The sequence below is a fragment of the Geotrypetes seraphini genome, chromosome 4 (assembly GCF_902459505.1).
Source record: "Geotrypetes seraphini chromosome 4, aGeoSer1.1, whole genome shotgun sequence".
Lineage (NCBI taxonomy): Eukaryota > Metazoa > Chordata > Amphibia > Gymnophiona > Dermophiidae > Geotrypetes > Geotrypetes seraphini.
Genome location: NC_047087.1, coordinates 235,409,682 through 235,437,121, shown reverse-complemented (window position 1 = coordinate 235,437,121; position 27,440 = coordinate 235,409,682). Strand labels below are relative to the sequence as shown.

Below are 27,440 nucleotides of genomic sequence, written 5' to 3'. Positions count from 1 at the left end.
GCTTTTTGGAAATCTAGATATATGATGTCAATGGGGTCTCCTTTGTCCATCTGTTTGTTAATCCCTTCGAAGAAATGCAATAAGTTTGTTTGGCACGATCTTCCCTTGCAGAAACCATGCTGGCTGGCTGTCAGAAGTTCGTGTTTTTCAAAATGTTGATCAATGCTTTCTTTTATCAGTGCTTCTGCCATTTTCCCAGGAACTGAAGTCAGGCTCACTGGCCTGTAGTTTCCCGGATCACCTCTTGATCCCTTTTTAAAGATGGGCGTAACGTTGGCTATTTTCCAATCCTCCGGGATCTCGCCTGTTTTCAGGGATAAGTTGCAAATTTGCTGCAGTAGTTCCGCTATCTCCTCCTTTAATTCCTTTAGAACCCTTGGATGTATGCCATCCGGACCCGGAGATTTGTCAGTTTTTAGTTTTTCGATCTGCCTACGAACGTCCTCAATGCTCACTTCTATGAATGTTAATTTTTCTGCTTGACTTCCATTGAAGAATTGCTCAGGTTCCGGCATGTTGGATGTGTTTTCGTTAGTAAATACAGACGAGAAGAACATGTTAAGCCTTTCTGCCACTACCTTCTCCTCTTTCACCACTCCCTTCCTGTCTCCTTCGTCTAGCGGTCCCACTTCCTCTCTAGTTGGCTGCTTCCCTTTAACATATCTGAAGAACGGTTTGAAATTTCTTTCTTCCCTGGCTAGCCTTTCTTCATACTCTCTTTTAGCTTTCCGAACTTCACGGTGACATTCTTTTTGATACTTCTTGTGCTCTTTCCAGTTCCCCTCAGATTTGTCCTTTTTCCATTTCTTGAATGAATTTTTCTTATTGCCTATCGCTTCCTTCACTATTTTGGTTATCCACGCCGGGTCTTTTGTTTGATTCTTTTTGCACCCTTTCCTGAATCTGGGGATATACAGATTTTGCACCTCGTTCACCATGTCCCTGAAGAAGGACCAGGCATGATTTACCGTTAGCCATGTTTTGGAAGTGTTCCTAAGTTTCTTCCTTACCAATTTTCTCATTGCTTCGTAGTTTCCTTTCTTGAAGTTAAAGGTTGTCGCTATGGATCTCTTGCCTTTTGGTATTCCTACCTCAACCTTGAACTTGATCATATTATGATCGCTGTTTCCCAACGTCCCCACTACTTCAACGTCCTTTGCAGGTCCTCTTAACCCATTTAGGATTAGATCCAGAGTGGCATTTCCTCTCGTCGGTTCTCTAACAAGCTGCTCCATGAAGCAATCTTGTGTGGCTTCCAGGAATTTTGTCTCCCTAGCACATTTCGAGCTTCCAAGCCTCCAGTCTATCCCGGGGTAGTTGAAGTCTCCCATAATAACCGTGTTGCCACTTTTGCATTCTCGCTTCATCTCGGCTTCCATTTCTTCATCAATATCTCCGGTTTGCCCGGGTGGGCGATAATATAGGCCCATCTTTATTTCAGGCCCTTTCCTTCCCAGTATTTTAACCCATAGAGATTCCAGCTTGTTGGTCATCTCTGCTGTGTCCATTCTTGTGGATTGTATGCTTTCTTTTATGTACAGGGCTATTCCACCTCCTTTTTGTCCTGACCTGTCCTGGCGATAGAGCTTGTATCCAGGCAGCAGTGGCGTACCTAGGGGGGGGGGCGGGGGGGGGCGGGCCGCCCCGGGTACCAGCCCTAAGGGGGTGTTCCCGGCCTTGCCGTTCAGTCCCCCGCCACCCCCGAAGGACCGCTCGCCCCCCTGGCCTCCCCGCACCACCTATGAACAGCCGCAGCAGGATCGCGAAGTCAGCGTCAGCATCCCTGCGCTGCTTCCTACGACGCGATCCCGCCCCTCCTCTGACGTCAGAGGAGGGGCGGGACCGTGGCGCAGGAAGCAGCAGGGATCGCTGACGCTGACTTCGCGATCCTGCTGCGGCTGTTCATAGGTGGTGCGGGGAGGCCAGGGGGGCGAGCGGTCCTTCGGGGGTGGCGGGGGCCTGAACGGCAAGGCCGGGAACACCCCCTTAGGGCTGGTACCCGACGCTGACTTCGCGATCCTGCTGCGGCTGTTCATAGGTGGTGCGGGGAGGCCAGGGGGGCGAGCGGTCCTTCGGGGTGGGTCGGGGCATCAGGCCTTCAGGGTGGGGCGGGCGGGCAGGCAAGCAGGCTTTCAAGGGGGAGGGGGGTGACAGGCAGGCAGGCAGGCCTTCAAGGGGGGACAGGCCTTCGGGGGGGGGTGCAGACATTCAAGGGGTGCAGGCCTTCAAGGGGGGCAGGCAGGCCTTCAGGGGGGTGCAGACCTTCGGGGGGGGGTGTAGGCCTTTGGGGGGGTGCAGACCTTCAAGGGGGTGCAGGCCTTCAAGGGGGGAAAGGCAGGCAGGCCTTCAAGGGGGGGTGCAGGCCTTCAAGGGGGGGTGCAGGCCTTCAAGGGGGGTGCAGGCCTTCAAGGGGGGAAAGGCAGGCAGGCCTTCAAGGGGGGGACAGGCCTACAAGGGGGGGGGGACAGGCCTACAAGGGGGGGGACAGGCCTACAAGGGGGGGACAGGCCTTCAAGGGGGGGTGCAGGCCTTCAAGGGGGGGTGCAGGCCTTCAAGGGGGGGTGCAGGCCTTCAAGGGGGGTGCAGGCCTTCAAGGGGGAGACAGGCCTTCAAGGGGGGGAAAGGCAGGCAGGCAGGCCTTAAAGGGGGGACAGGCCTACAAGGGGGTGGGACAGGCCTTCAAGGGGGGGGACAGGCCTTCGGGGGGGTGCAGACCTTCAAGGGAGTGCAGGCCTTCGGGGGGGGGGGGGGCAGTCCTTCAGGGGGGGGGTTTAGGCCTTCAGAGGGGGACAGACCTTCGGGTGGGAGGTAAAGTCCTTCGGGGGGTGCAGGTCTTCAGGGGTGGGGTGTAGCCCTTCGGAGGGGGGACAGACCTTCGGGGGAGGGGGGTCCTGGTGTAAAAGTACACAGAGGGAGAGAGGGAAGGGGGGGTTCAAAGATACATGCATATGCCAGACTTTGGGGGTTAGAAATAATGGGTCTAAAAACAGAGGAGTGGGAGAGAGATGGTGCATAATGGGATTTAGGGAGGGAAGGAACAGAAAGGGAGAGAACTTGGAAACAGGGGATGGTGTGGAGGGGGGATAGAGATACTGGATAGGAGGATAGTTGGGAACAGAAAGGGAGAGATGGTGGATCCTGGGGTGGTGGGGAGTTGAGAAAAGGTGAATCTGTGGATGGAGACAAAAAAAAGGAAAGATGCCAGATCTCCGGGAGAGGGAAGGGAAACGGAAGGGGAGAACAGAGATGGCAGACGGATGGTTAGCACGGAGAAAGGAGACCCTGGCAAGCAAGACAACAAGAGCCTGGGACCAACAAGATTTGAATATTGATCAGAGAACAAAAGGTAGAAAAAATAATTTTATTTTCTGTTTTGTGATTACAATATGTTAGATTTGAAAAGTGTACATGAGACAGCTTGAAATGGGAACTTTTCTATTTTTGTGAATGGCAAGGCTGAGTTCAGTTAAAATATATGCTTTATAAGAAAATATAATAATGTGTTTTATAAAGTTTATAAGCATTGCTGGCATACTCGGTGAGGTGTTCCTAGTGTTGGTGGTGGTGGTAGCATGTCAGTGTGTTGAGAGGAAGAGGTAGTCTGGGAAATTCTGCTGAGCAAACTCTGGGCCCATTTCCACCCCCAGTTAGTCCACTTCACTCAACTGGTTCACACACTGAGTGGGTCTTTGGGTGTTATTTCTGGGTAGTTGTTTTAGAATCTCTTCCAGTGGTTTGTCAGTATCTCCTTCTGGTCCAAGGAAGGAAACTTTGTCAACCTTAGCATTGACCTTCAGAATATGTTTGTAACAGCGCTGCTTGTGTGGCATTAGGCTATGTAGTGATCGAAAGAAAAAAACAGACCTTTGCACATTTTTGCACTATATGGTGGGTGTATGAGGAGATTCATTTCCTGCACAGTTAAGTCCATTTTTTCTACTGAATAATAGTATAGGTACAATGAAAGTAAATAGCAAAAATGTTTGAGTAGATAATTAAGGAAATCTTTTTCATATTGCTTGCTTATGGACTGGGAAAAAAGACTGTTCAAGCAAATGTCTCCAGAACTGCTTTAATGGAAAAATGTGATTTTTTTTTTTTTAAGTACGGTACTTTGTGAAATTTATTGTTGTTGTGAAATTTATTGTTATACTTTGTTTAAACTTAAAAAGCGGTGTCATTAACAGTGAATCTAATCGAAAAATCGATTCAACAGGGTGAATCGGATCGAATGAAATATTTTTCTCTGAATCGGGCAGCACTATTGGCTACCATGAGAATGGGCTACTGGGCATGATGGACCATTGGTGTGACCCAGTTAGGCTATTCTTATGTTATGTTCTCATCTGTAGGGGCCTTTGTTTTCACTTCTTATTTTAATGTATTTTTTTCCTGGGAACTTATCAGTGTTTTTTTATAATGGGAACAAAAATGGAAGAGAATTAATGTGTGTGGAATGGGGGGGGGGGTAACTAATTTCTTCAGCTAAATAATTCAATCCACTTCAAACAGACATAGGAGAACTCACGCACCATTCACACACCCTCCAACCAAAAACGTCAAAAGAAAAAAACTGTTCGACAACCTCCTAGCCATTCGAGCTGCAACACTTGACCCCCAACTCTACAACCTATTGACCTCGACCACAAACTACAAAACCTTAAAAAAAGAAATAAAAACCCTTCTATTAAAAAAACACATAAAACCAAACTAACATAATCAGAACTGTCCCAAGCATCACCTGCAACTACTCCATATGTACTTCTGATGTCATGACAATTCAGACATAATTTATGTTATGTTATGTTTGGAATAATGGTTACATAAATGAGGTTCAATAAAAGAAAATTTTCTGTGGGAGCATTTGTTGGAACTTCTGTTATCCTGATTTCTTCTATCTGTGGGCTTTCTTTAGCTAACCTACTTATCTGGGGCTTTCCACTTCTGCAGCTGCCCTTTTCACGGTCCACTTTGCGCTTGCACTCTCTGGGGAGGGGGGGTTGGGTCTGGGCTTGGTGGGGTAGGTGTGTCTGGTAGTTTTGTCTGGGTGGTGGCTGGGTGTTTCTTGGGTGCTTGTTGTGCGGATTGGTGTGTCTGGTGAGCGGTCTGGGTGTTGTTGCTTGTGGGGTTTTTTTTCATTATAAAATATGGCTGAGGGTCTAGTCCGGCTTATTATTCTTGTGGGTTCTGGGGTGGGATTTGTTTGCTTGCCCCAAGTTTTGGCCTTTTGTTGTGTATTGCTATGCCTCTCATTGGCAATTTTCTCTTGGGAGAGGCTTGTTCATGCTTGTTGTTGCTGTTACTCTCATTCTGTGTTCTTTTTGATAATGTATAAGTTTCTGTACAGACCATGGTTGCTTGTCTGGACCTTTTGCCATTCTCAATAAAAATACTTTGGAAAAAAAAAAAAAAAAAAAAAGAAAATTTTCACTGCCTGTTTCTATTCTGACCATTTATTCCATTTCATGGTTATTGCAAAAAAAAAAAAAAAAAAATTTTACATGGGGGGGGGGGGGGGTGTCAAAAAATGATGGGCCCCGGGTGCCACATACCCTAGGTACGCCACTGCCAGGCAGTGCTGTATCCCATTTGCTTTCCTCATTCCACCATGTTTCAGAGATTCCAATGATGTCGATGTCTTCTGCATCGACCACTGCTTCTAGTTCCCCCATTTTGTTTCTTAGGCTCCTAGAAGAGTCATTTGTGACTTTAAGGATGGCTTGATTTGGGTTAGGTAGGAGAATGTAGATTCGCAGTAATAAGAGGTTGAAAAGCAAGAGAGCATTTTGGGGGGCATGTTGTCAAAAGTGTGGGTATTCTACTGTATTTTCCATATTTCAATTGGATCTTTCTTAGCATCAAACAATGACTTTAAAATGTCATCTACTAAGCTGCAATAGCAGTTTTAGCGTGCGCTTAGTGCGCGCAGAATTACCACGCATGCTAGACGCTAATGCCAGCATTGAGCTGGCATTAGTTCCAGCCACGTAGCGCAAGTTTAGCGTGCGTGGCAATTCTGCGCGCTAAAAACGCTATCGCAGCTTAGTAAAAGGAGCCCTTAGTTTTACCTTGCAAAGAAATAATCAAGTTGTTTTGATTTGACATGATATCACACAGAAATGCAGCATTCCTTTAGAAACCTTCTTTCAATAATTCACATTCCTGATTCTGTTCTTCATAAAATTTTAACTATCTGCTCCCGCAGAGATAAAATTTTGGCTATCTGATTTTGGCTATCATGAAGTCAATCAGCTAGCTACTCTGTATAGGTAGGAGTGACCTGCCTTCGCTTCTGCCCATGCAGAGCTGCTAACTAATTGGCTGCCGGGAGTTCTTGCAGTCCCGTGATAATTCACCAGCAGCCAATTAGCTAGAGGTTCTGCATGGGCAGGAGCGAAGGAAAATCACTCCTGCCCCAATTTACCACTTGACCACAAGGGAAACTAAAGGGTACTGGCAGAGCCACTAGCGGCAGACTAATTAGCTAGTGGCTCTGCACAGGCAGGAGCAAAGGAAGATCACTCCTGCCACGATTCCTCCACTGGATCACCAGAGAAACTAAAGGTATGCAGAGGAGGCAGGATGGAGATGACAATAATTAGAATCAGCTGGGACAGGAGGCAGGAGGGATCCCTCCTGTCCCGGCCACCGCTGGACCACCAGGTCTCACGGCAGGCCCGGCAGAGGTCTGCAAATGGGTTTGGGAGGGGACATGTCTGCGCTGACCCGAATATAAAATGAGACCCCCACTTTTGGCCCAATAAATCCATAAAATATTAGTCATATTATAGATTTCAATTTACCATTTCCAAGTTTATCATTGATTATATTTAACTTATATATGGTTATTTTACTATTGTTACGCTGTTAAAAGAATTGAAAGGTTACATTAAACCAGTGGCCTTCTAGGTTCTTAAGTGTGGCCTTTTGTCTGAATCCAAATTTTACAAATCCTTTTATTTTTATTAATACATTTTTGTTCGTATTTTATATTTTTATATTTTTTTTATTAAAATGAACGTATTTAAAATACCAAGGAATAAAATAAGTTTCAAAGAAATAATTCTCGATTGACCAGCACTATTAGAACATTAGTAAGTCATAGGGGCTAAATTTATGGCTGCTCTGCTCATGGTTTAGTTTTAACTGGTGCCAGTACCACACGACGCTGGTTAGTGAAAGTTTATGGGAGTCGAGTACACCAGTCTGTTATCAGCTTTTGACAACGATGCTGAAGGAAGAAAACAGATTTTTAAATGAGGATTGGGAATTGCAATATTATCTTGTTTCTGCTAAAGATAAGATGATTTGCTTGCTTTTGTGATACTGCAATATCCACATTAAAGAAATGCAATGCTCATCAGCATTATAACACTTATAAGAACCTCAAATATTTTAAATTAGAGGGAGAGGTGCGAAAGGTTGTATTGCAGAAATTAACCTCCTCTTCTATGAAACTACGCTAGCAGTTTCTAGTGTGGGGAACCACGCTGAATGGCCTGCGCTGCTCCTGATATTCATAGAGTTCCTATGAACATCGGGAGCAGCGGAGGGCCATTAAGCGCGGCTGTCCGCGCTAGAAGCTGCTAGCGCAGTTTCGAAGAAGAGGCAAGCGATGAAAAACAATAGTGTGCTTTGCATCTCATTACTGTGCATGGACCCAAATGCAACTTGCAGTGATAAATCACAAGTTGTGTTACGGCCCAAAACTCATGGTGAAATATGACCCCTAGTGGTAGTCGCACAAGACTACAGCTAGGGGAACTATATGGAAGCCGGAGTAGCACAATGCAGGAGAGATTGGGTATTGTTCCTGAAGAAGACCCGCTGGATCCTCCCCCTAGACCACCAATGAATTTGAAAAGTAGCCTTTATGGGGGAGGAGCTAAAGTCAGGGGGGAGTTACCAGGAGATGGGGTGGGGGACCCAGCTTTGCAGGCCCGGGAGCATTGGGCTGCAGGAATAACGCTGTATGTGGGGTGGCATTCTAAGCTGTGTTAGTATTCTTATAAAACAGAAGGGGAGATGTGGCACAGTGGTTAAAGCTACAGCCTCAGCATCCTGAGGTTGTGGGTTCAAACCCATGCTGCTTCTTGTGATCCTGGGCAAGTCACTTAATCTCCAAATTGCCCCAGGTACGTCAGATAGATTGTGAGCCCGCTTGGACAGACAGGGAAAAATGCTTGAGTACCTGAATAAATTCATGTAAACTGTTCTGAACTCCCCTGGGAGAACTGTACAGAAAATTTAATTAATTAATTTGACAACTTGCAGTACTGGGATCCAGCAGGTTGTTGAATCCTGCAGGGCATCAAGATGTGGTAAAGGATGAACCTTTATCACACCTTGATGAATTCCTTCCCTAAGTGGCAATGGTGATAAACACCCCATTCAATGTACCAAACTTCTTACATTAAAAGAGAGCAAGCAGGTTTGGTTTTTCTACAAGAGACACATCTGTCTAGCTTGGAATCTACTAAAATCATTCTGGCTTGGAAAGAGCTTAGATCACATTCCTTAGTGACCCATAATGTGGGTCTGATTATGCTCATCAGACCCACATTAAATGTCACTATATTGACCTAGAAGAATGATCTAGGAGACAGATGGCTAATTTGTAATGAAAGATTTATACTGTGTAATATAAATGCACCAGTCACAGATGAGCCAAAATTCTTCCAACTTCTTTTAGAACAATTGTTGCAGTTTCTGGCCATTCTAGATTGATGCTCCAAATGCAGGCCTTTCAGTTCTCATGTCTGCCCTGTGCTTCTAACACTCCTGGCAGATTTTGGCCTGATTGATATCTGGCGAATCTTGAAGCCAAACAAAAGTGCTTATATTTTTTATTTTTTGTTCATATCAACATACAGCATACACCAGGATTGATTATTTTCTTCTTATTTTTAAAGGATTAATGCATAATGTTTCTGATGCCTTCATCAAGCCTACTGCAACATGGTCAGAAATCAAAATAGGCTTGATGAAGGCATCAGAAACATTATGCATACTCATTTCCGAATTGCACAACAACATTCAGTCGCATTGGTAGCAAATTCTCGTTAGTTAGAAGAACTTTGCTGGCCTCAATGCCACCTTCTGGTGGCACACAGTTTTATTATGTTACAGATTTGAAAGGTTGGCGGCATGTAAGTTAAGTCATCTACAATCTGTGGAGAGGATTAGGCAGCCTATTGATACCATCTTTAAGGCATGTAATGTAATGTTGCCTGTTACCTCCGATACTGTAGTCCCTCTTGTGACCTGTATTTGACCTAGATTTATTTTTCCCTTGCCATTGAATATTTGCTGAGTCAATTGTGTTAATATAATAGCTTCTGGATCCTTAATTGGTTGTTTGTTTCTTCTTTCTTTCTGCCCATCTTTTACTTTAGTTGATCATGGTAGTATTTCTTCTTTTTCTAAAAATCAATAAAAATATATTGTACTCAAAAAACAGTGAATTAAACACATATAAATCATAGTCACTAGCTCACTTATCTGAAAAACAACAAGAAAGGTAAAGCTGGCCACGCTCCCTTGATTTTGAAGCAATTCAGGGCTTTGTGATGAATATAAAGTCAATATTTCTGTTCTGTATTTCACGGCTGAAGTGTTGGGAGTGGGACCACAGAAGACAAACATGAATAGGGTTAGAGTAGTGGTAGACTCTGTTCGATTTTCAGAAGATTGTGTTTGTGAGGAGCTAGCTATATGGTGCTGAAGGAACTTATGGAAGTTCTTGTGGCTCCGCTTACTGACCTTTTCAATGCTTCTCTAGTCTCGGGAGTGGTACTGGAGGACTGGAGAAGGGTGGATGTGGTCCTTCTACACACAAGTGGAAGTAAAGGAGTAAGTCTGACTTCTGTGGTAAGCAAATTATTGGAAACACTTTCAGTGGCGTACCTAGCATATGTGACACCCAGGGCCCATCATTTTTTGACACCCCCCCCCCATCTATATGAAAAACATGATTTTTAGTAACAATCTACATATCGCACAACAAAAGTGTACCTAGGAAAAGGCAGCATCTTAAACACTGCAGTGAGCACTAGAATACCAACACATACATTGTAAAACTAAACAAACCAGATCCTGCACAGTCAATTGATCCTGTACAGTCGATGCTATCAGAAAGCCATGTCCCTTTCATACACACAGACAGATACACCCTCGCCCAATATGGAATAATCACAAACTAAAAATAGAAATATGTAGACAAAAGTTAAACTGAACTGCCAAGAAACCAGACTCTGCATACAATGCAACACCACAACACCACAAAAACAGTAATACATGTCCTCTAATACTGTGCAAAATATAAAGACAGTAGATGTAAATTTGGAAAAACTGATACATAACAATCACCCAAATTAACAAATAAAAATAAAACAAATAATGAGAAATAAGAAAATACCATTTTATTGGACTAATCCCCGTAAACTCGGTCCTCATCCCCGCAAACCACCTGAATTGTTTTATATTGAACTTATTATATTAAAGTATAAAAAGAAACAATATTCTGAACAATTGTCAATTTATAAATCAGCGTCTTCTCCCCACTCTCTCTTCCCCATTTCCCTTCAGTGTCCTCAGCCCACTCTCTCTCCACTTTCCTTCAGCGCACGCACATAAAAACAAGCAAGTAATTTTATATCATTTTCATTCTATTCATTCATAGAAATTAAAGTCTAAATAATGGCAGTCACATAACAAAACATGATTTTACAAAAATAATTCCCTGCACAGTCAAGCCTGCAAGGATTACAAGATGTCTTTCAGCAGCTCCCTCCCTCCCCCTTACCTTCGTGGCCAAGTCAAAATGATCTACCAACAATAAAATTTTAAAAACACAAAGCACACTGTACGCAGAGAAAATGTTAATTATCATTTATATTCCGCGGGTTTTCAAAGAGGTCAAGGCAGATGACTTTATGCAATGTCACCTCAGTAACAACTATACAAAAATAGACAAATATACCCCCTGCCTTTTTACTAAATAGCGATAGCGTTTTTTAGCGCAGGGAGCTGCACTGAGTGCCCCACGCTGCTCTCAATGCTCATAGGCTCCCTGTGCTAAAAACTGCTATTGCAGTTTAGTAAAAGGGGCCCATAATGCAAAATATAGACAGCATATATAAATTCTCAAAACGGACACATTTTGATCACTAAATTGAAAATAAAATCATTTCTCCTACCTTTGTTTGATAATTTCATCAGTCTCTGGTTGCACTTTATTCTTCTGACTGTGCATCCAATATTTCTTCCCTTCTTTCAGCCTCCTGTATGCTTCCTCTCCTCCAGACCTCATTCCCTCCCCCAACTTTTTCTTTGGTTCATCCTGTCCCCTTCTTTCTTTTTCTCTCCATGCCCCCTTTCTTTCTGTATGTCTGTCTTTCTCTCTCTCTCTCCATGCCCCATTTCTTTCTTTCACCCTGCCCCCTTCTCTCTCTCCCCATGCCCCATTTTTTTCTTTCTTTTACCCTACCCCCTTTCTTTCTTTCTGGATCCCTGTCCCCCCCCCTTTCTTTATTTCTGGCTCCCTGTCTCCCCCCCCTTTCTTTCTTTCTCCCTGCCCTCCCCCATGCCACCGCCATTGGGAAACATACTGCTGCCACTACCGCCGGGGAAAGGCTGCCACTGGCCATCGGAAACAGGCCGGCGCCGAATTTGCTCTGCTTCTTTTCCTGCGGGCCGACCAACTCTCGCTGCCCAACGTCAATTCTAACGTCCGAGACGACATTTCGGGCCAGCCAGGCAGCAATTGGCTGGCCCAGAACGTGCTCTTCGACGTCAGAATTGACGTCGGACAGCTAGAGTTGGTCGGCTCGCGGGGAAGAGAAGCAGAGAGGGAGAACTCGGCGCCGGCTTCTTTCTAATGACGGCAATGGCAGCCTTTCCCCGGTGGCAGCCTATTCCCCGGTGAGTGGCCAGCTGTACACCCCCTTGGGCCGTGCACCCGGGGCGGGCCTCCCCCCCCCCCCCGCCCTCCCTTGGTATGCCACTGAACACTTTTAAAACAGAGAATGGTGAAATTTCTGGAATCTGGTGGATTACAGGACTGAAAGCAACATGAAATGTAAGTATAGAAATGAAAGAAATATCTTTACACAGACTATGGGGCTCATTTTGAAAAAAGAAAGATGTCCAAAAAGTGACCTAAAGAGGCAGATGAACGTTTTTCTCGCCAAACCGTCTCAATGCACTATTTTCAAAACTTACTTTCTGGACAGATTTCTGTGCTGTTTGTCTGCAGTTTATCTAAATCTCAAGGGGGCATGTTAGAGGCGTGGTGTGGGCGGGACCAGGGCAGGATTAATTTGTCGAGGGCCCCTAGGCACACAAGTACAGTGGGCCCCCTGCCCCGCTCCACCCCAACATGCGCCCAGGCGGAACCAGGAAGCTGCATCAGAGGGAAGCTTTGGGCATGTAGCACCGCTTGCACAATTACAGTTCCCATTGCCTTTCTTACCCGCGTTGCTTGCTTGTTACTTTCTGTCGATTGGGGGGGCTGTGTTGCCAATCGGGGTGGGGCCCGCATTGCCGATCGGGGGGGGGGCACATTGCCAATCGATGCTGGAGGAGCCCATCGCCGTTTGGAAAAAACAATGTTGATGCCCTCCTTCATCGGGCCCCCCTGACCATTTCAGGCCCTAGGCACGTGCCTACTTGGCCTATTGGTTAATCCTGCCCTGGGCGGGACTATGACGGGCTTATGATTTGGACATTTTTTTTGCCATAATCAAACATTTAAGAATACATCCAGGGTACAGTTTGGATGTCTGTGGCTAAACCTATTTTAATAACGATTAAGTGCCAAATAGGTGCCCAAACTGACCAGATGACCATTGGAGGGATGAGGATATGACTCCCACACATTCCCTCAGTGGTCACACCCCCCAAAGATGTGATTGAAACTGTACAGACCTGCTTGCATGATAGCATCAGATGGTACGGCCAGTCCTATTAGAGCAGCAACCAGGTCTGTGGAGTAGCCTAGTGGTCAGTGTAGTGGACTACAGAGAAGACTCAGGCCTATATTCCACTCTAACTACTACACTAGTGGTAGGAAGTGTGAGCCAAGCAAAACCCACCCAAATCCCATTGTCCCTACATATAGGTGACACCTGCAGGCATAAGAGCTATTGGTGTGGGTATAGTGGGTTTTGGAGGGTTCACCATACACTGTAAGGAGGTTATGGTGAGATGTGTACCTTGGCTTTTTTATGTGAAGTTCACTGCAATGCCTCCTGAGGTGCCCCACTGCTCTGCTAGGATGTGTATGTGGCTGGTCGACTAAAACCTCTGGCCCCTCCTACATCCCAAAGGCTTGTTTTGTGTTTATTTTCTTTCGGATATGTCTTTTTTTTCTTTTCTTTCGATAATAGCTCAAAACGATAGACACACATCTGAAAAAGAGCCATTTTCGGAAGAAAAAAAAAACTATGATAGACGTTTTGCAATTTTGAAAATGGACTTGTTTAGTACCGGATTTTTGTGCATCTTCTGGAAAACATCCAAGCTCAAATTTGGACGTCATCTTGAAAACGCCTCTCCATATGTCAACTCTTCAGTTTATTCCCCTCCCCCCAAAAAAAATAAAACCTACAAGAAAGAACAAGATGACGCTTGCGTGAAAATTCTCTTAAGAGTTTAAAAAGCAATTGTCCATTATTCTTCCAGATTTGGACACGTTACTTTGGAAAGCTAATATTTTTACTGGAACCTATGATAAGACTTCAAGATGCCTTTGTATAACTTTAAAATGCATTTTAAAAAGATGCATGCCCTGAAAACTTACAACAAAGATTTCAGAGCAGATATATTTCAGGTCACTCTGTAGAGTGGCTTAGAAAAACTGTAAATGGCGATATAAGAAAACAATACTGTATGCCGGTGGTTTCAGTGGTGCTTACTATAGATAAATGGTGCTCTGCCAGCTTGCAGCAGAGAGCTCTTAATTTGCTATTCTTAGCTCCTGAGTCTCAGATGTTCTGAGCCTGAATAATCTGATTCAGCAGTAAGTCAATGCCCCCTCTTGTAACCTGAAGAAATTTCATTTATAGATTGTGTGCATTCCCTGTATGGGACTTGTATTAGTCATCAGAATGGGTTTCCAATGATTTAAAATTAAGAAAGGAAGACATATTTTAAGGAATGCCCCAGAAATTCATTATGAGCAGAATCTCATGTATTTTCCTAAAGGACACTCGTGCAATAAATTGTGATTCTGTTTATGATCTGCCCTATTCGCCTATGTGTTAGTTGTATAAAATTGTGCATCGTTTTGGTATTACTCATAGTTTTACATGCATAACAAATGGGAACACATCACTCCTTTGTACCACAAACTACATTAGCTACCTTTTGAATCTAGAATCCTATTCAAGTTTGCGTGCTTTTGCTACAAAACTTTATTTGGTCTATCTCTGAGCTACCTCATCCTTCATTTCAACTGCAACAAAATGAACTCCCACAGAATCAATCTATTCGCCTTCCCCTCCCCAAAACTATGTCACCTCAAAAGGTTCTTCGATAAAACCTTCGCCTTCCAGGTGGCCAAACAGAACACATGGCTAGCCCAAATTATGCTCGAGGCCCCTACCTACCTCAATTTCAGAAAACTTCTCAAAACTCATTTATTCCACAGACAGAATCCCTAATCCCCCTTTCTTCCACTTCTCTCACCCCTCCCACCAACGATCTGAACTCTCCCTTACTCCTTCTTATTGTTCTCTCCCAACCTAACGCCAATGACTTGTAAAACCCCTTCTTGCTTACCTCAATGACTTCATTGCTTATAAATCTGATTAATTCTTGTAAATCTGTTTAATTGATGTGAACCGCCTAGAACTCCCTGGGTATGGCGGTATACAAAAATAAAGTTATTATTATTATTATTATTAACCCTGTGGTGAATTTTATAAAAGCCCTTCATGCATATAAAATGGCCATTATTCACAAAAGGTTCTTTATAACCTCCTTAGTCAATAGGCCCCATTAAAAATAATGAGGCATATGCTAAATGATGTCAGCCATTTCAATCTTTGTTAGTAAATCTAGCCTCAAATGTTTATCTGAGGCAATAGGGGTTACGTAATTTGTCCAAGATCAGAAGAAGCTTCAGTGAGGAAAGCTGATTTCAAACTCTGGCTTCCTTCAAGTTTATTAAAAATTTTATATACCGCCTATCGTACTTCTAGGCGGTTTAACATTCTAAAATAATTTATACAAGAAAATCATTTAAAAAAAAATAAAAAGGGTGACAAACAAGAGACTAACAGGACTGACTGGAACAAAAGGGTTGGAGGTAAGAAATCCATCTCTTTTTTTAAAAATTTTTTTTATTGAGTTTCTAAAGCTAACAAAAATGTAATACAATATCTAAACAAATAATAGTAATCATATATGCACTTAAATCAATCAGAATCCATGCAACATTAAAAAAAACCATCCAACCAACATTTTCATAAGGGAATAGAACCATACAGAAGAAATAATCCCCTCCCACCCTCCCTCTCCCTGGGTGTGTGTGTATTATACCAACTGAAATAAAGGGAAAGACAATTATAATTAATCCATAAAAGACGTCAATGGGCCCCAAATTAACTTGAATCTCTTAGTATGCCCCAGGATATCCGCGTTCATATTTTCATACCTATAACTTAAACATAAATTTGACCACCAAAAAATAAAGTTAAGGCGATCCCAGTTCTTCCAATTGTGAGTAACCATTTGCATGGCTATCCCAGTCATAATAAGGAAAAGCCGACCTTTATATCTGTCCAATGAGGGCTTCAGATGTAATATCATCCCACATATGACTACCTCATATATCAATGGAATTGATGACTCAGATATAGCATTAATCTGTCCACATATATCGATGTCCAAAAATTGAGTATCAAAGGACAATCCCTATATCAAGATGATAGTGTCAGCATCTTTTAGATTTAGAAATAGTAAAGCGATTCTAGAAAGGGAAAATACAATGGGAAGGGGGTCTCATCTGAAAGTCAAAGCAGGAAGGAGTCAGAATGCTAAGACAAGAGAGAATTAAAGATTAAAGGCATCTTTAAAAAGGAATGTTTTAAGTTTACCTATAAATTTTTCTAGAGAGTTTCCTTTTTTTGGAGGCCTCTTCTCTAACCTCTAAACTATTGCTCCATTTCAAGTCTGTTCAAGAAATGTGAAAGGGCAATCCAGGGAGAAGGACCTTGAATGGAGATCTGTGGGGATGGGGTTGGGGGAGGCACATGGAAAGAGTAAATGTGGCTCTGTTGGGGAGCGGGGAGAGAAAAACAGTGAATGGCTGTCCATGCTGAAGCTTACAAAATTGTGATTGCCTAGGGCTTCATACAGTATAAGCCCCTAACACCCAAATTCTGTATATAGCACCATAAGTTGTGCTCACAAATCAGTGTGCATAGCCGATTTGTGCATGCAACTTAATTGTTTTAACAAGACCAATTGGTGCTGATAAAAGCGATGAACGCCTAATAATTTACACTACTTAGAAATTACACAACTTTGTAGGCATACTCTACAAAGTGGTGCATGTTGTTTGTAGTGTGCAAATCTCAATAGAAAGTAGTGTGGGCACACTTTTACAGAATACACCCAATCTGTGCACAAATTAGGCACAGGCATTTAGGCCTGGTTTTCCGTAGTCTAAATGGGTGCACCTAAAAGTTATGCTATGTATGGGAAACTCTTATAGACTTGTTCTGAGCGCCGTACTGATCTTTTATAGCACCATATATAGAATTTGGGCCTTTATTCTATATCAGAACCCCTACATTTAACCACCTTCTGTATATTTAAACTTATAGAATACTAGCACTTATATGGGCAAACGCACTTTTAAGCATTTAAATGCTAGCAGTTCTCCTAGTGCCATTAGGTAAAGCATGCCCATAAATAGAAGAGGGCATCACTGGAGAGGAGCACAAGTGGGACCAACATTTTGCAATTAACTTACAGAATATTGTAAGTTGTGTGCTAAAGTGCTGCATGTAGCTGTTATCATGTATACCAGCCATAGACTTGGTGTAAGTGGGAATACCTAAATATAGATGTGTTGATGCTGACTTACACTGGTATTCTATAATGATATGTCTGTGCTTCCTGTTATAGAATAGTAAACTGAGTAAATTGTGCTGAGTCATAGCTCTCCTGGTAGACTAGTAAACTGAGTTGTGCTGAGTCATAGCACTCCTGGTAGAGTGCATATTGTTAGCACTCTTCTCCTTGATCAAGCCCATGTTTGAGCGAAATGTGACCCACGTCAAGTGTTTATAAGTTGAACTGTTTGAGTAAAGAATTATCTCTACATCTTATTTGATCTAGCAGTTGAGGCATTCATGCCAAGATATGCTCAGTTTCGGTGGTATTTTAGAAAAGGATCTGCCAAAGTATCTTCAGAAGGGCACGTGCATTTGCTGGCATGTACAGTGGAGCATTTAAAAAAAAAAAAATGAATGGCAGAAACCTGGCAGTTTCCATGTAATTTGGGCACTGACCTTGCAGTAGTTATAACCCTTTACCACACTTTAGTGAAAGGATCCCCTAGGTTTTATTTTCTGTTTTAAACTTAACCAGTTAGCATTGAATTTTCAGTTTACCAGCAGAAATGTGGGTGTGTACAACTACAACATGAGGAAAAGTAGGGACCATTGATAAACTAGTGACTATATTGGCCCCAAGACAAAATAAATAAATATATATATATATTTCCCTGCTTTTATGATAAAGTGCTCTTTCTCTTTCTAGCACTTCAGTTCTCCTGAGTCGTCCTTTTGCCTCCACTTACATGAAATAATTTGTCCTTTTGTATTAAATCTGTGAAATATTTCAATACTTTAGTCTGAGTGCAGGGAGAAAAAAAAAAGAAAAATGTGTAGAAGGAAGACAAAGAAGTGATAAGTGCAACCTGCATGTCATAGGTTACTCCTGTTATACAGAACAAATGCATTATTGACAAAATACGCACAACAAACAATATAGGCAAAAAGACGGATATTGATTGACTAAATTACTATAAGGCACATTGCACACAGAGCCCGTTAATGATTGTTTCACCTCACAGTAGTCACGTGAGTCCATTGTGGCCAATTAATTTGGCCCTTAAAGACATAAAATAAAAATATATATGTTCAAACTCCAGCAAAAGCAAAGTATTCTGTGCTATCAGTCCTGCCAAAAATAAAAACAAACATAAAAGACTCTATAGATTACATAAGATAAATTGGGAACTCAAAATCACATTTAAATATCAATAATTCCAAGTTACTACTTTGCGCTAGAGTTAGTAAAGTGTGTTACCTCACTAGTGTATGCTAATGTCATTAATAGACAACAGGAAAGCAAGGGAGTCATCTTTTCAACCAAATGTTCAAGTCTTTATTCAAAAATAGGTAGTCCCAATAAGGATCACAGTTTTGACGTACGGTGTATGCCTTCCTCAGGTGAAACTTAATGTTCTGATACTCAAAAGTGAAAGTAAGAAAACAGGACTGTGGTAAAAACAGTAACCAAAGGTACCTTGGCTGGTGGAGACCAAGTTCAAAATACGCTAGTGAAGACAATCTACAGTGCTCTGAGCAGTGCGAACCGGCGCCTCAGATTGTCTTCACTAACGTATTTTGGACTTAGCGTCCACCAGTCAAGGTACCTTTGGTTACTTTTTTCACCACAGTCCTATTTTCTTACTTTCACTTTTGAGAATTGGAAAATTAACCCCCTATTTTACTAAAGTGCGCTAAATGAATTAGCGCGTGCTAAAAGCTAATGCATCCATAGACTAACATGCACGCATTAGCATTTAGCACGCGCCAAATCGATTAGCGCATGCTAATCGGTTAGCGCACCTTAGTAAAAGGAGCCTTAAGTGTCCCCTGAGGAAGGCGTACACCATATGCCGAAACTGGGATCCTTGTTGGGACTACCTATTTTTGAATAAAGACTTGAAAATTTGGTTGAAAAAACACCTCCCTTGCCTTCCTGTTGTCTAGCTATACTCTAAGGTGAGGTGTTCTTCTGTTTGCCTGTCTGCTAGTGTCATTAATATACATTATTAATACTAAACTAAAACTTAGCCTTATATACCGGGTCATTCAACCATGGAAAGCTCGACATGGTTAACAATAAAAAAATTTTAAAAATACTAAAATACATGGAAATTAATTTTCAAAGTGTTTAGCAAATAGATAAGTTTTCAAGGGTTTCCAAAAAGATTGGAAGGAATTAAGACACCTCATAATCAAAGGGATAATTTAAAAGCCAAAGAAAGGCATAGGTCATAAAGCATAAAGGGGCCTTCTGCTAAACTGCAGTAACAAATGGCCTTAGCACCCGTTATGCTGTTCATTCGTACATGCTAAGGCCATTTTTACCACACCTATAAATTTCCATTTATTTCATTAATGGCCATGTGCTAATGTTGCTATTAGGGTGCAAAAACAAAGAAAGGTGAAAAAATACCAAAAGTATGAGGATGGTCCAGGATAATGTTTATTAATAATAATAATAATAATAATAATACATTTATTCTTTTATACCACCATCACCAAAAGTTCTAGGCAGTTTACATAATAAGAAACTGAACAGTCAGCGAAATGCATTCATACCATAAAAATAAAATCATACAAAAAGTTAAAAATGTGATTATCACACTTATTGTAAGTTTAAAAATGTATAAAGATAAATTTTTTTAAAAAATGTGATTACAATCTTAAAAATACCCAGCTAAGTAATGAATTTGTCAAACAGAGAAGACAACTAATTTTCAAAAAGAACAATAAGACATGGCTTGATGAATACATTCACCAAGCCAGAATTGTAGTTTACCTGCGTGAAATGCTAAGGTCCTATTGAAGAAGGTCTTATATCTGACACAATTTGGCTTAGGATAGGCAAATAAGTGAGAACTTCTTGTATTCCTTGATGGTCTATATCAGAGGTTCCCAACCCTGTCCTGGAGGACCACCAGGCCAGTCGGGTTTTCAGGATATCCCTAATGAATATGCATGAGAGAGATCTGCATATAATGGAGGTGCCAGGAATGCAAATCTGCTTCATGCATATTTATTAGGGCTAACCTGAAAACCCGACTGGCCTGGTGGTCCTCCAGGACAGGGTTGGGAACCACTGGTCTATATAACTCGAAATGAGGAGACAGATAAATTGGAGACTCTCCTGATATCAACTTAAAACAAATGCAATAAAATTTAAATAGTACTCTTGCTTCTAGCACTAACCAATGCAATAGACAATAATAAGGGCTAATGTGGTCATTCTTCTTCTGACCAAAAATCAGACGAATTGCAGTATTCTGAATTATTCTCAATCTTCTTAAAATTTTGGGGGGAGATCCCAAATAAATGATGTTAAAATAATCCAGTATGGGTAAGATCAATGATTGTACCAATAGCCTAAAAGACACTGGATAAAAATATTTTTTTAATGGTCTGTAATTTCCATAATATATTAAAAAAACATTTTTGTACCACTAAATTTGTATGATTGAGTTTCAAGTTCCCTCCAATCCTTCCGCAAACACCTGAAAACTTGGCTCTTTTCAAAAATCTAGCACTTCCCGCTTTTTGGTTCCCTTTCCCTCTTTATCTTCCTATCTCCTTTCCTATAACCCTTCATTGTAGCTCCTTTTCAACCTAACCCTGTAAACTGTGCCGAGCTCTACGCTTGTGGAGATGGCGCGGTATACAAACCTAAGGTTTAGTTTAGTTTAGTTTGATCCAAGTCAGTTGACGGTCAAGCGTGATTCCCAGAATTTTAATGGAATTGGTTAATGGATAGCCATGTCCATTGAGATAAAGCAATGTTTCTGTTATTTTATCATTAGGGATGGCTAAAAAAGTTTTGGTCTTTTCTGTGTTAAGTTTCAGCCTGAAACTGATAGTCCATTGCTCTATCTGAGATAATATAGACGATATCTGATTTATGACTTCCACAGTAAACTTATGTAAAGGAAACAGGATAAAGATGTCATCGGCACAAATATAAAATTTCAGGTTTAAACTCTGCAATAAATATCCAAGAGGGGAAATATAGATGTTAAACAATGTGGGCGACAACGGGGAGCCTTGTGGTACACCACAAGGATTGCTCCAAGAATGAGAATAGTTGCCATCACTAATCACTTGATAAGATTGCTTTTTCAAAAATCCTTGAAACCATTTCCAGGCCTTACCTGAAATCCCTATTGTGTCTAGACACCCCAAGATATCATGATCTACTAAATCAAAGGCACTACTAAGATCTAGCTGGAGAATTAGGACGCTTGTGCCTCTGCTGAATTGACAATGAAGGTAATCAATCATGGAAGCAAGGACAGTCTCTGTACTGAAGTCTTTTCTAAATCCTGACTGATAATCATGAAGAATATTGACTTTTCTAAATAATTAACTAATTCCAGGTTGACCAAACCTTCCAACAGCAAAGGTATACTTGCAATAGGTCTATAGTTAGATTTAGTAGCAATTGATACTTTCTGGTCTTTAAGAATAGGGGTAATCAAGATTTGGCTTAGATCAGCAGGGAATAATCCATTAACCAATGAAAACGTAGTCCATTTGAATAAATCAGCTTTAAAAATATACGGAACATTTTGCATTATAATTTAAAAATCTTAATATTCTTATGGAATATTATGATTGGGAATCATCTTTTAAGAGTTGAGTTATATGTTGAACAGAATAACACAGAAGATATTAGGATTCCTTAAGAAGGCAGTGTTTGCCGGAAACACAGACTGTATCAGGTCCAGCTCAACCATTCTTTTTGTATACTGTTCTTGGTAAATATATATTTTTTTATTGGACATATGTTATTAAAATTATCTCAAGCAGTAAAACTGATTTTATGCTGCTTATCCTAGGAATAAGCAGTGGATTTCCCCAAGCCATCTCAATAATGGCCTATCAACTTCTTTTTTAGGAAATTATCTAAACCTTTTTTTTTTTTTTAGTTCAATAAATTTTTATTCAATATTTTAAAAAATACAAGGAGCAATTCAAATACATAAAAGTAGTATAACATTTTGCATTAATATACAGTTATTTATAAAGGCCCATATTATTAAGAAAAGCTCAGAGTATTGGATTTGTTTGTGGTGATGTATGACAATAGAAAGTGAAATAGGACAAAGTAAAAATTGAAAGAGAGGAAAAAAGAAGAGAAAAATAAAAAATAAAAAATTTAAAGAGAGGAGAAGACAGGAGTGTCTACATAGTAGAGTGTACATATGAATCTAAAAATGACCAGGGTGATTTTTTGTTTTTCCAATTCATGGATTTACGGAGTGAAATTTTATTTTCATATGCATATGATTCAAATCTGTGGTACATACATAGAGAGTTCCACCAAAAAGTATAATCTAATAATGAAGATGATTTCCAATTTTTCAGAATATGCATGAGAGCAGTCACAAACATGGTATCTAAACCTTTTTTAAACCCTGCTAAGCTAACTGATTTCACTACATTCTCTGCCAATGAATTCCAGAGTTTAATTATACGTGTGAAGAAATATTTTCTTGGATCTGTTTTAAATCTACATTAGTGATTTCTATTCCGCCAATACCTTGCCCCCTAGGCCTAGTACAGTATTTTTGGAATGAGTAAACAAGCAATTCACATCTACCCTTTCCACACCACTCAGTATTTTATAGACCTCTATCACCCCTGAGCTGTCTCTTCTCCAAGCTGAAGAACCCTAGCCACTGTAGCCTTTCCTAATAGGGAAGTTGTCTCATTGCTTTTATCATTTTTGTCACCCTCTGTACCTTTTCTAATTCTGCTACATTTTTTTTTAGATATGGTGACCAGAATTACACATAGAGCGATATAAGGGCATTATAACATTTCTTTTCTTGTGGTTTGTCATCTGTGGGAAGGGCTAAGCAAATAATCTAAAATTGAGAACAGTTCTGTACATTTTCTTATATTTGAAGCTATTTTTCTGTGCTAAAGCAAGATATAACTGCTTTAATTTTATAATGGATCAATACATTATTGGATCAACTTCTGCTTTTCACTTTCAGGCATTGGAAAGTGACCATGTCAGTGCAAATCTGCACCACTGGATTGATCTTATATTTGGCTCCAAGCAATATGGATCTGCGGCAGTGGAAGCTGTTAATGTCTTCCACCCTTATTTCTATGGGAACAAGATAGACGTCAACAGCATTTCAGATCCTCTCATTAAAAATACAATTCTTGGATTTATTAGTAATTTTGGGCAGATTCCAAAACAGGTACTGTAAAATCCTTTCTTCCTTTTCATGTTGTTGCATAATTAAATTAAGGGCCTTTTTTCAGTACTCAGCAGTGAGATGTACATAACTAGTCCAAAGATAATTTTTTTAAGAGGTTGGCTAGGTGGGAGAGGCTTAAGTTGGCACCTATTTTGGGTCTATTTTATAAATAATAATAATAACTTTATTTTTCTATACCGCCATAGTCAGTCGACTTCTAGGCGGTTCACATCAAGAGAAGGCTGGACATTCAGCGAATTACAAATTCATGAGGGGAAAGTTACAGGAGAAAAGGGTTGTAGGGGAGGGAAAGTAAAGGGGAGGGGGGTAGGAATTACCTGAAGAATTGCTTAGGGGTTTGAAGAGGGAAAAAGCGTAGAGAGCACGGAATGGTCTGTTTAGGTGATGAATTTGTCAAACAGAGCGGTTTTTATAGATTTTTGGAATGCATGGTAGGTTTGTCTGGTTTTATGTAGTTTCCCAGCCAGGATTGTTGTCGGTTAGCTTGGAACATGAAGGTTCTGTCAAGGTAGGATTTGTATTTGCACCAGTAATATTAGGATAGGCGAAGATGTTTTTTGTTTCGTGTGGGGTTGTGTAGAGTGAAGTGTGTTTGCAGGTAGGAAGGTGTTAGGCCCCATAAAGACATGTATCTGCCCGATTTTCAGCACTATTTAACTGACCAGGAATGGTTCCTTCTTGGTTAAATAGTACTGAGCTGGATGGAACCTAAAGCTGCAAAAATGGCTCATGGGCCACAAGTCTCCCCACCCCACTGACTCAATCTCCTGGCAGGGTCCCTGAAGTCTAGGAGGGGACAGGAGAAATGCCCATTTTGGTGTCCATTATGAAGCCTGGAGGACATGTCAAGTGTGAGTGGGTATTGATCCCACCCCACTGGACACGGGAGACCAGGGATGAGAATTGAGACTTTTTGCTGCCCAGGAGCCAGTGTTGTAGGCCTTGGAACCTGGGAGGGGTCCAAGAGAGGCCAAGAGAGGCAGCCACATGTCAGGCTTATGCCCACAAATGAGAGCCTGGAGGGGATGTGTTTCTTTGCCAGTGGAGATGTAAAGGGGTTCAGGGTTGCTCTGGGAGGATCTTAACTGATAATGGTGTCAGATGGTGGTGGGGGGATGTCTTGGCATACAGGGGATTTTGTGTTCCAGCTAGAGTGGGTGTTGGGTGCTGGTAGACAGGTGAGCTAGCAAGGGGCAGATGATATCTGGCAGGAGTGTAGGAAAGCTGGCATCAGAATAAAGATCTGATTGAGGAAGGGGAAGCACTGACTTTGTGGAGACAAGAAATATCAAGATTTGCAGCTACCCTTTTAGCAAGCACTTAAAGACATTCCATGAAGCAGGCTTAAACTCCAACATCCAGATTTCCCTTTGCAGATGTGAATGTCCTCTGCCCAGCCTTCCCATGCCCCCTTGCCACCTAGACATACTCAGCTCCCTCCCTCTGATTGGCCTCTCTTCTGAAATGGCATTTAAATGTCTGGGGCTCTCCAGATGTTTAAATGCTAATATTTATATGTGAGGATGTTTTTAAAAGGACCCAGGTGAGCAGCAGAGGCCATAAAATAGAATATATAATGAAGGAAAAGTGATAGGACAACATAGAATAAAATGGGATACAGCTACCCAAAGAATATATCAGATGCCAGCAAACAATTTGGAGGATACCGAAAGAAACCAAGGTGCTTCAGTACAGTAGATATGGAAGTCATAGAAATGCATGTATAAAAAAGAGTGTTAGAATGCAAGGCCTGGTGGCCATGGCAGAACCTGGAGACCTCTGGGGTGGCCCCCATCCTCATTCAGTTTTTTTTTTTCCTGTTATTATCTGCCTCTCTACCTGAGCTCAGGATGGAAAGAGGAAAGTGGATGGTAGGAAGAGCTGCATGCTCAAAGTACAAAGTATTTCTCAATAGACAAAGAAAATGCATACCTTCTTGAGGATACTCCCAGGGAAAAGTCTGAAGATGGGCTGGAAGGGATGGATGTCATTAACACATACTGGTCAGCAGTGTCCAGATCCCCTATAGGAAGATTTTGGAGGCTCTACTTTAGCTCATTTGGATCCAGAGTGGCCTTGTTTTAAAAGTTTGAGAAGACCACTGATATAGGAGATAAGAAAATAATACACTCTTTGGGATGAATATAAAAACATGGTATTATTCTCATTTTTAACAGATTTTCCTGATCAGCTTATTTCAATAAAGCAGTTCTATGTGTATATGGATGGATATAAGTATTTATGGATGTAAATGTGTGTGTACAACAATATTTGTTAAGAAGAAAAAAACAGTAGAAAGAAAGAGGTGGGGTTAGTATTTTTTCATAACTTCCAAAACATACATGTTTAAAGACATGAGTTTAGAATTGTAGTAGAGTTTCTTCCACGGCCCATGCAATTCCTATGAGTATCAGAACATTTAGCGCCTCGGGCTGCGGTAGAAATCATCACCTGGATCACCAAATTCCTAAACAACCTTCTAAATCAAGGCCAACTCCCAGCTGAAATGGTCAAAATATCTCTCACACCCATACCAAAGTCACAAAAGGCTGACCTATATATCCTCTCAAACTATAGACACATAGCAGGTATCCCTATACTGTACTTACCAAGCTCCTAGAAACACATGTATGTAAGCAACTCACATCATACATGGAACATTACTCAAGCCTATACCCCTCTCAGTTTAGATTACGACTGCAGCTAACCCTTACTACAAAAATTAAACAGATACTAAGCACAGGTCAAAGGCTGCCCTTCAGTGCGACATCTCAGCAGCCTTTGATTCTGTAAACCACCACCTTCTCCTAATGAAACTTACGGAATTTGGAATCACAGGCACTGCGCTTAGCTGGTTCAATGACTTCCTAGAAAAGAGAGACTACCTTGTACGGAAAGATGGAGTCTTCTTCAACAGCTGGAAAGCATTCTGTGGAGTACCCCAGAGTTCTCCCGTTTCCCCAGTCCTGTTCAATCTATTCATGAGCTCTCTTGGTACCATTACATTTGTCAACAATGAATGCCTGTTATCCTATGCAGATGACTTTCTCCCTCTCATTCGCATTACAGACGATCAACTAGATGCATCAAGAAAAATTGCTTATAACATTAACAAAATACAGTCATGGGCCAAAATTAACAAACACAAACTGAACCTAACCAAAATCAAAATCCTCTGGTTCCTCACACCCACTACAAACAGTTCCCAATAGCACTGTCCTGCCATCCGGAGTTAAAATAGACATTGAAGAATCCTCCACTGGGTGTTATACTGGACTCTACATTATCTCTTGAACTGTAAATCTCAAACCTCTGAGAAAAAAAACTTCTCCATGAGTCATGCTAGTACAAATGTTAATTTTATCACTGCTTGAGGCTTCCTCTACACAGCACTGACTCGCAAACTACAACTAATCCAAAACACAGCAATTAATCTTATTTTTCAAGCTAAAAAATATGTGACCCAATCTCTACATATCTCAAACAGTTATATTGGCTACCAGTCACTACTTGAATAAACTTCAAAATTTTCCACATCCTGCAAGGAAACTCCACCTTGCCACTCATAAACCTATTCACTTCCTCATGGTCCATGTCAACCAGAAATCTTTGTAAACTTCTGATGAACTACCCCACCACAAAAGGCCTCAGATACAAACATATTTTCAACACTATGCTTATGTATACCGGCACAAAAACATGGAACAACCTCCCAACAATCATCAGATCTGAACCAAACTACTTCACATTCCAAAAACAAAACTCTAAAGACTTATCTCTTTGACACAGAAAATGACCCCTGAGCCTACAAACACCTTGCTGCCTCAATGATACTATGCACACCGTCATCTATGTGACTTTGGACTGTTACCTCCACCTTCTACCTTGTAGCACCACTCCTTCAACAATACTAGCTTATCTCTTCTAACATTATAACATCACTCAGTCTACATTGTAATGTATCTCCTGTAGCATCCTTTGTGTTGTACTAAATTATGACTCCTTCATTTGTTCAGTAAGTCACCTTGAGAACCTTTTCAGGCATAGTGCGACTCATAAATCCCAGATTAGATTAGATATACTGTATTCAAAGGGTTGACAAATTTTGTGGCTTGTTTTATTGTGGTTTGTGCTTTTTATGTTT

General features: G+C 41.3%; 1 protein-coding gene across 4 annotated transcripts in view; it reads left to right on the top strand.

The window, feature by feature from the left end:
- WDFY4 (WDFY family member 4) overlaps positions 1-27,440 on the top strand; it is a 613,830-nt gene that overhangs the window by 516,594 nt on the left and 69,796 nt on the right. For all 4 annotated transcript variants that reach the window (XM_033941175.1, XM_033941176.1, XM_033941173.1 and 1 more), the window contains exon 54: positions 23,063-23,275. In XM_033941175.1, coding sequence (XP_033797066.1) covers positions 23,063-23,275 — 213 coding nt within the window. The remainder of the gene's footprint in view (positions 1-23,062; positions 23,276-27,440) is intronic.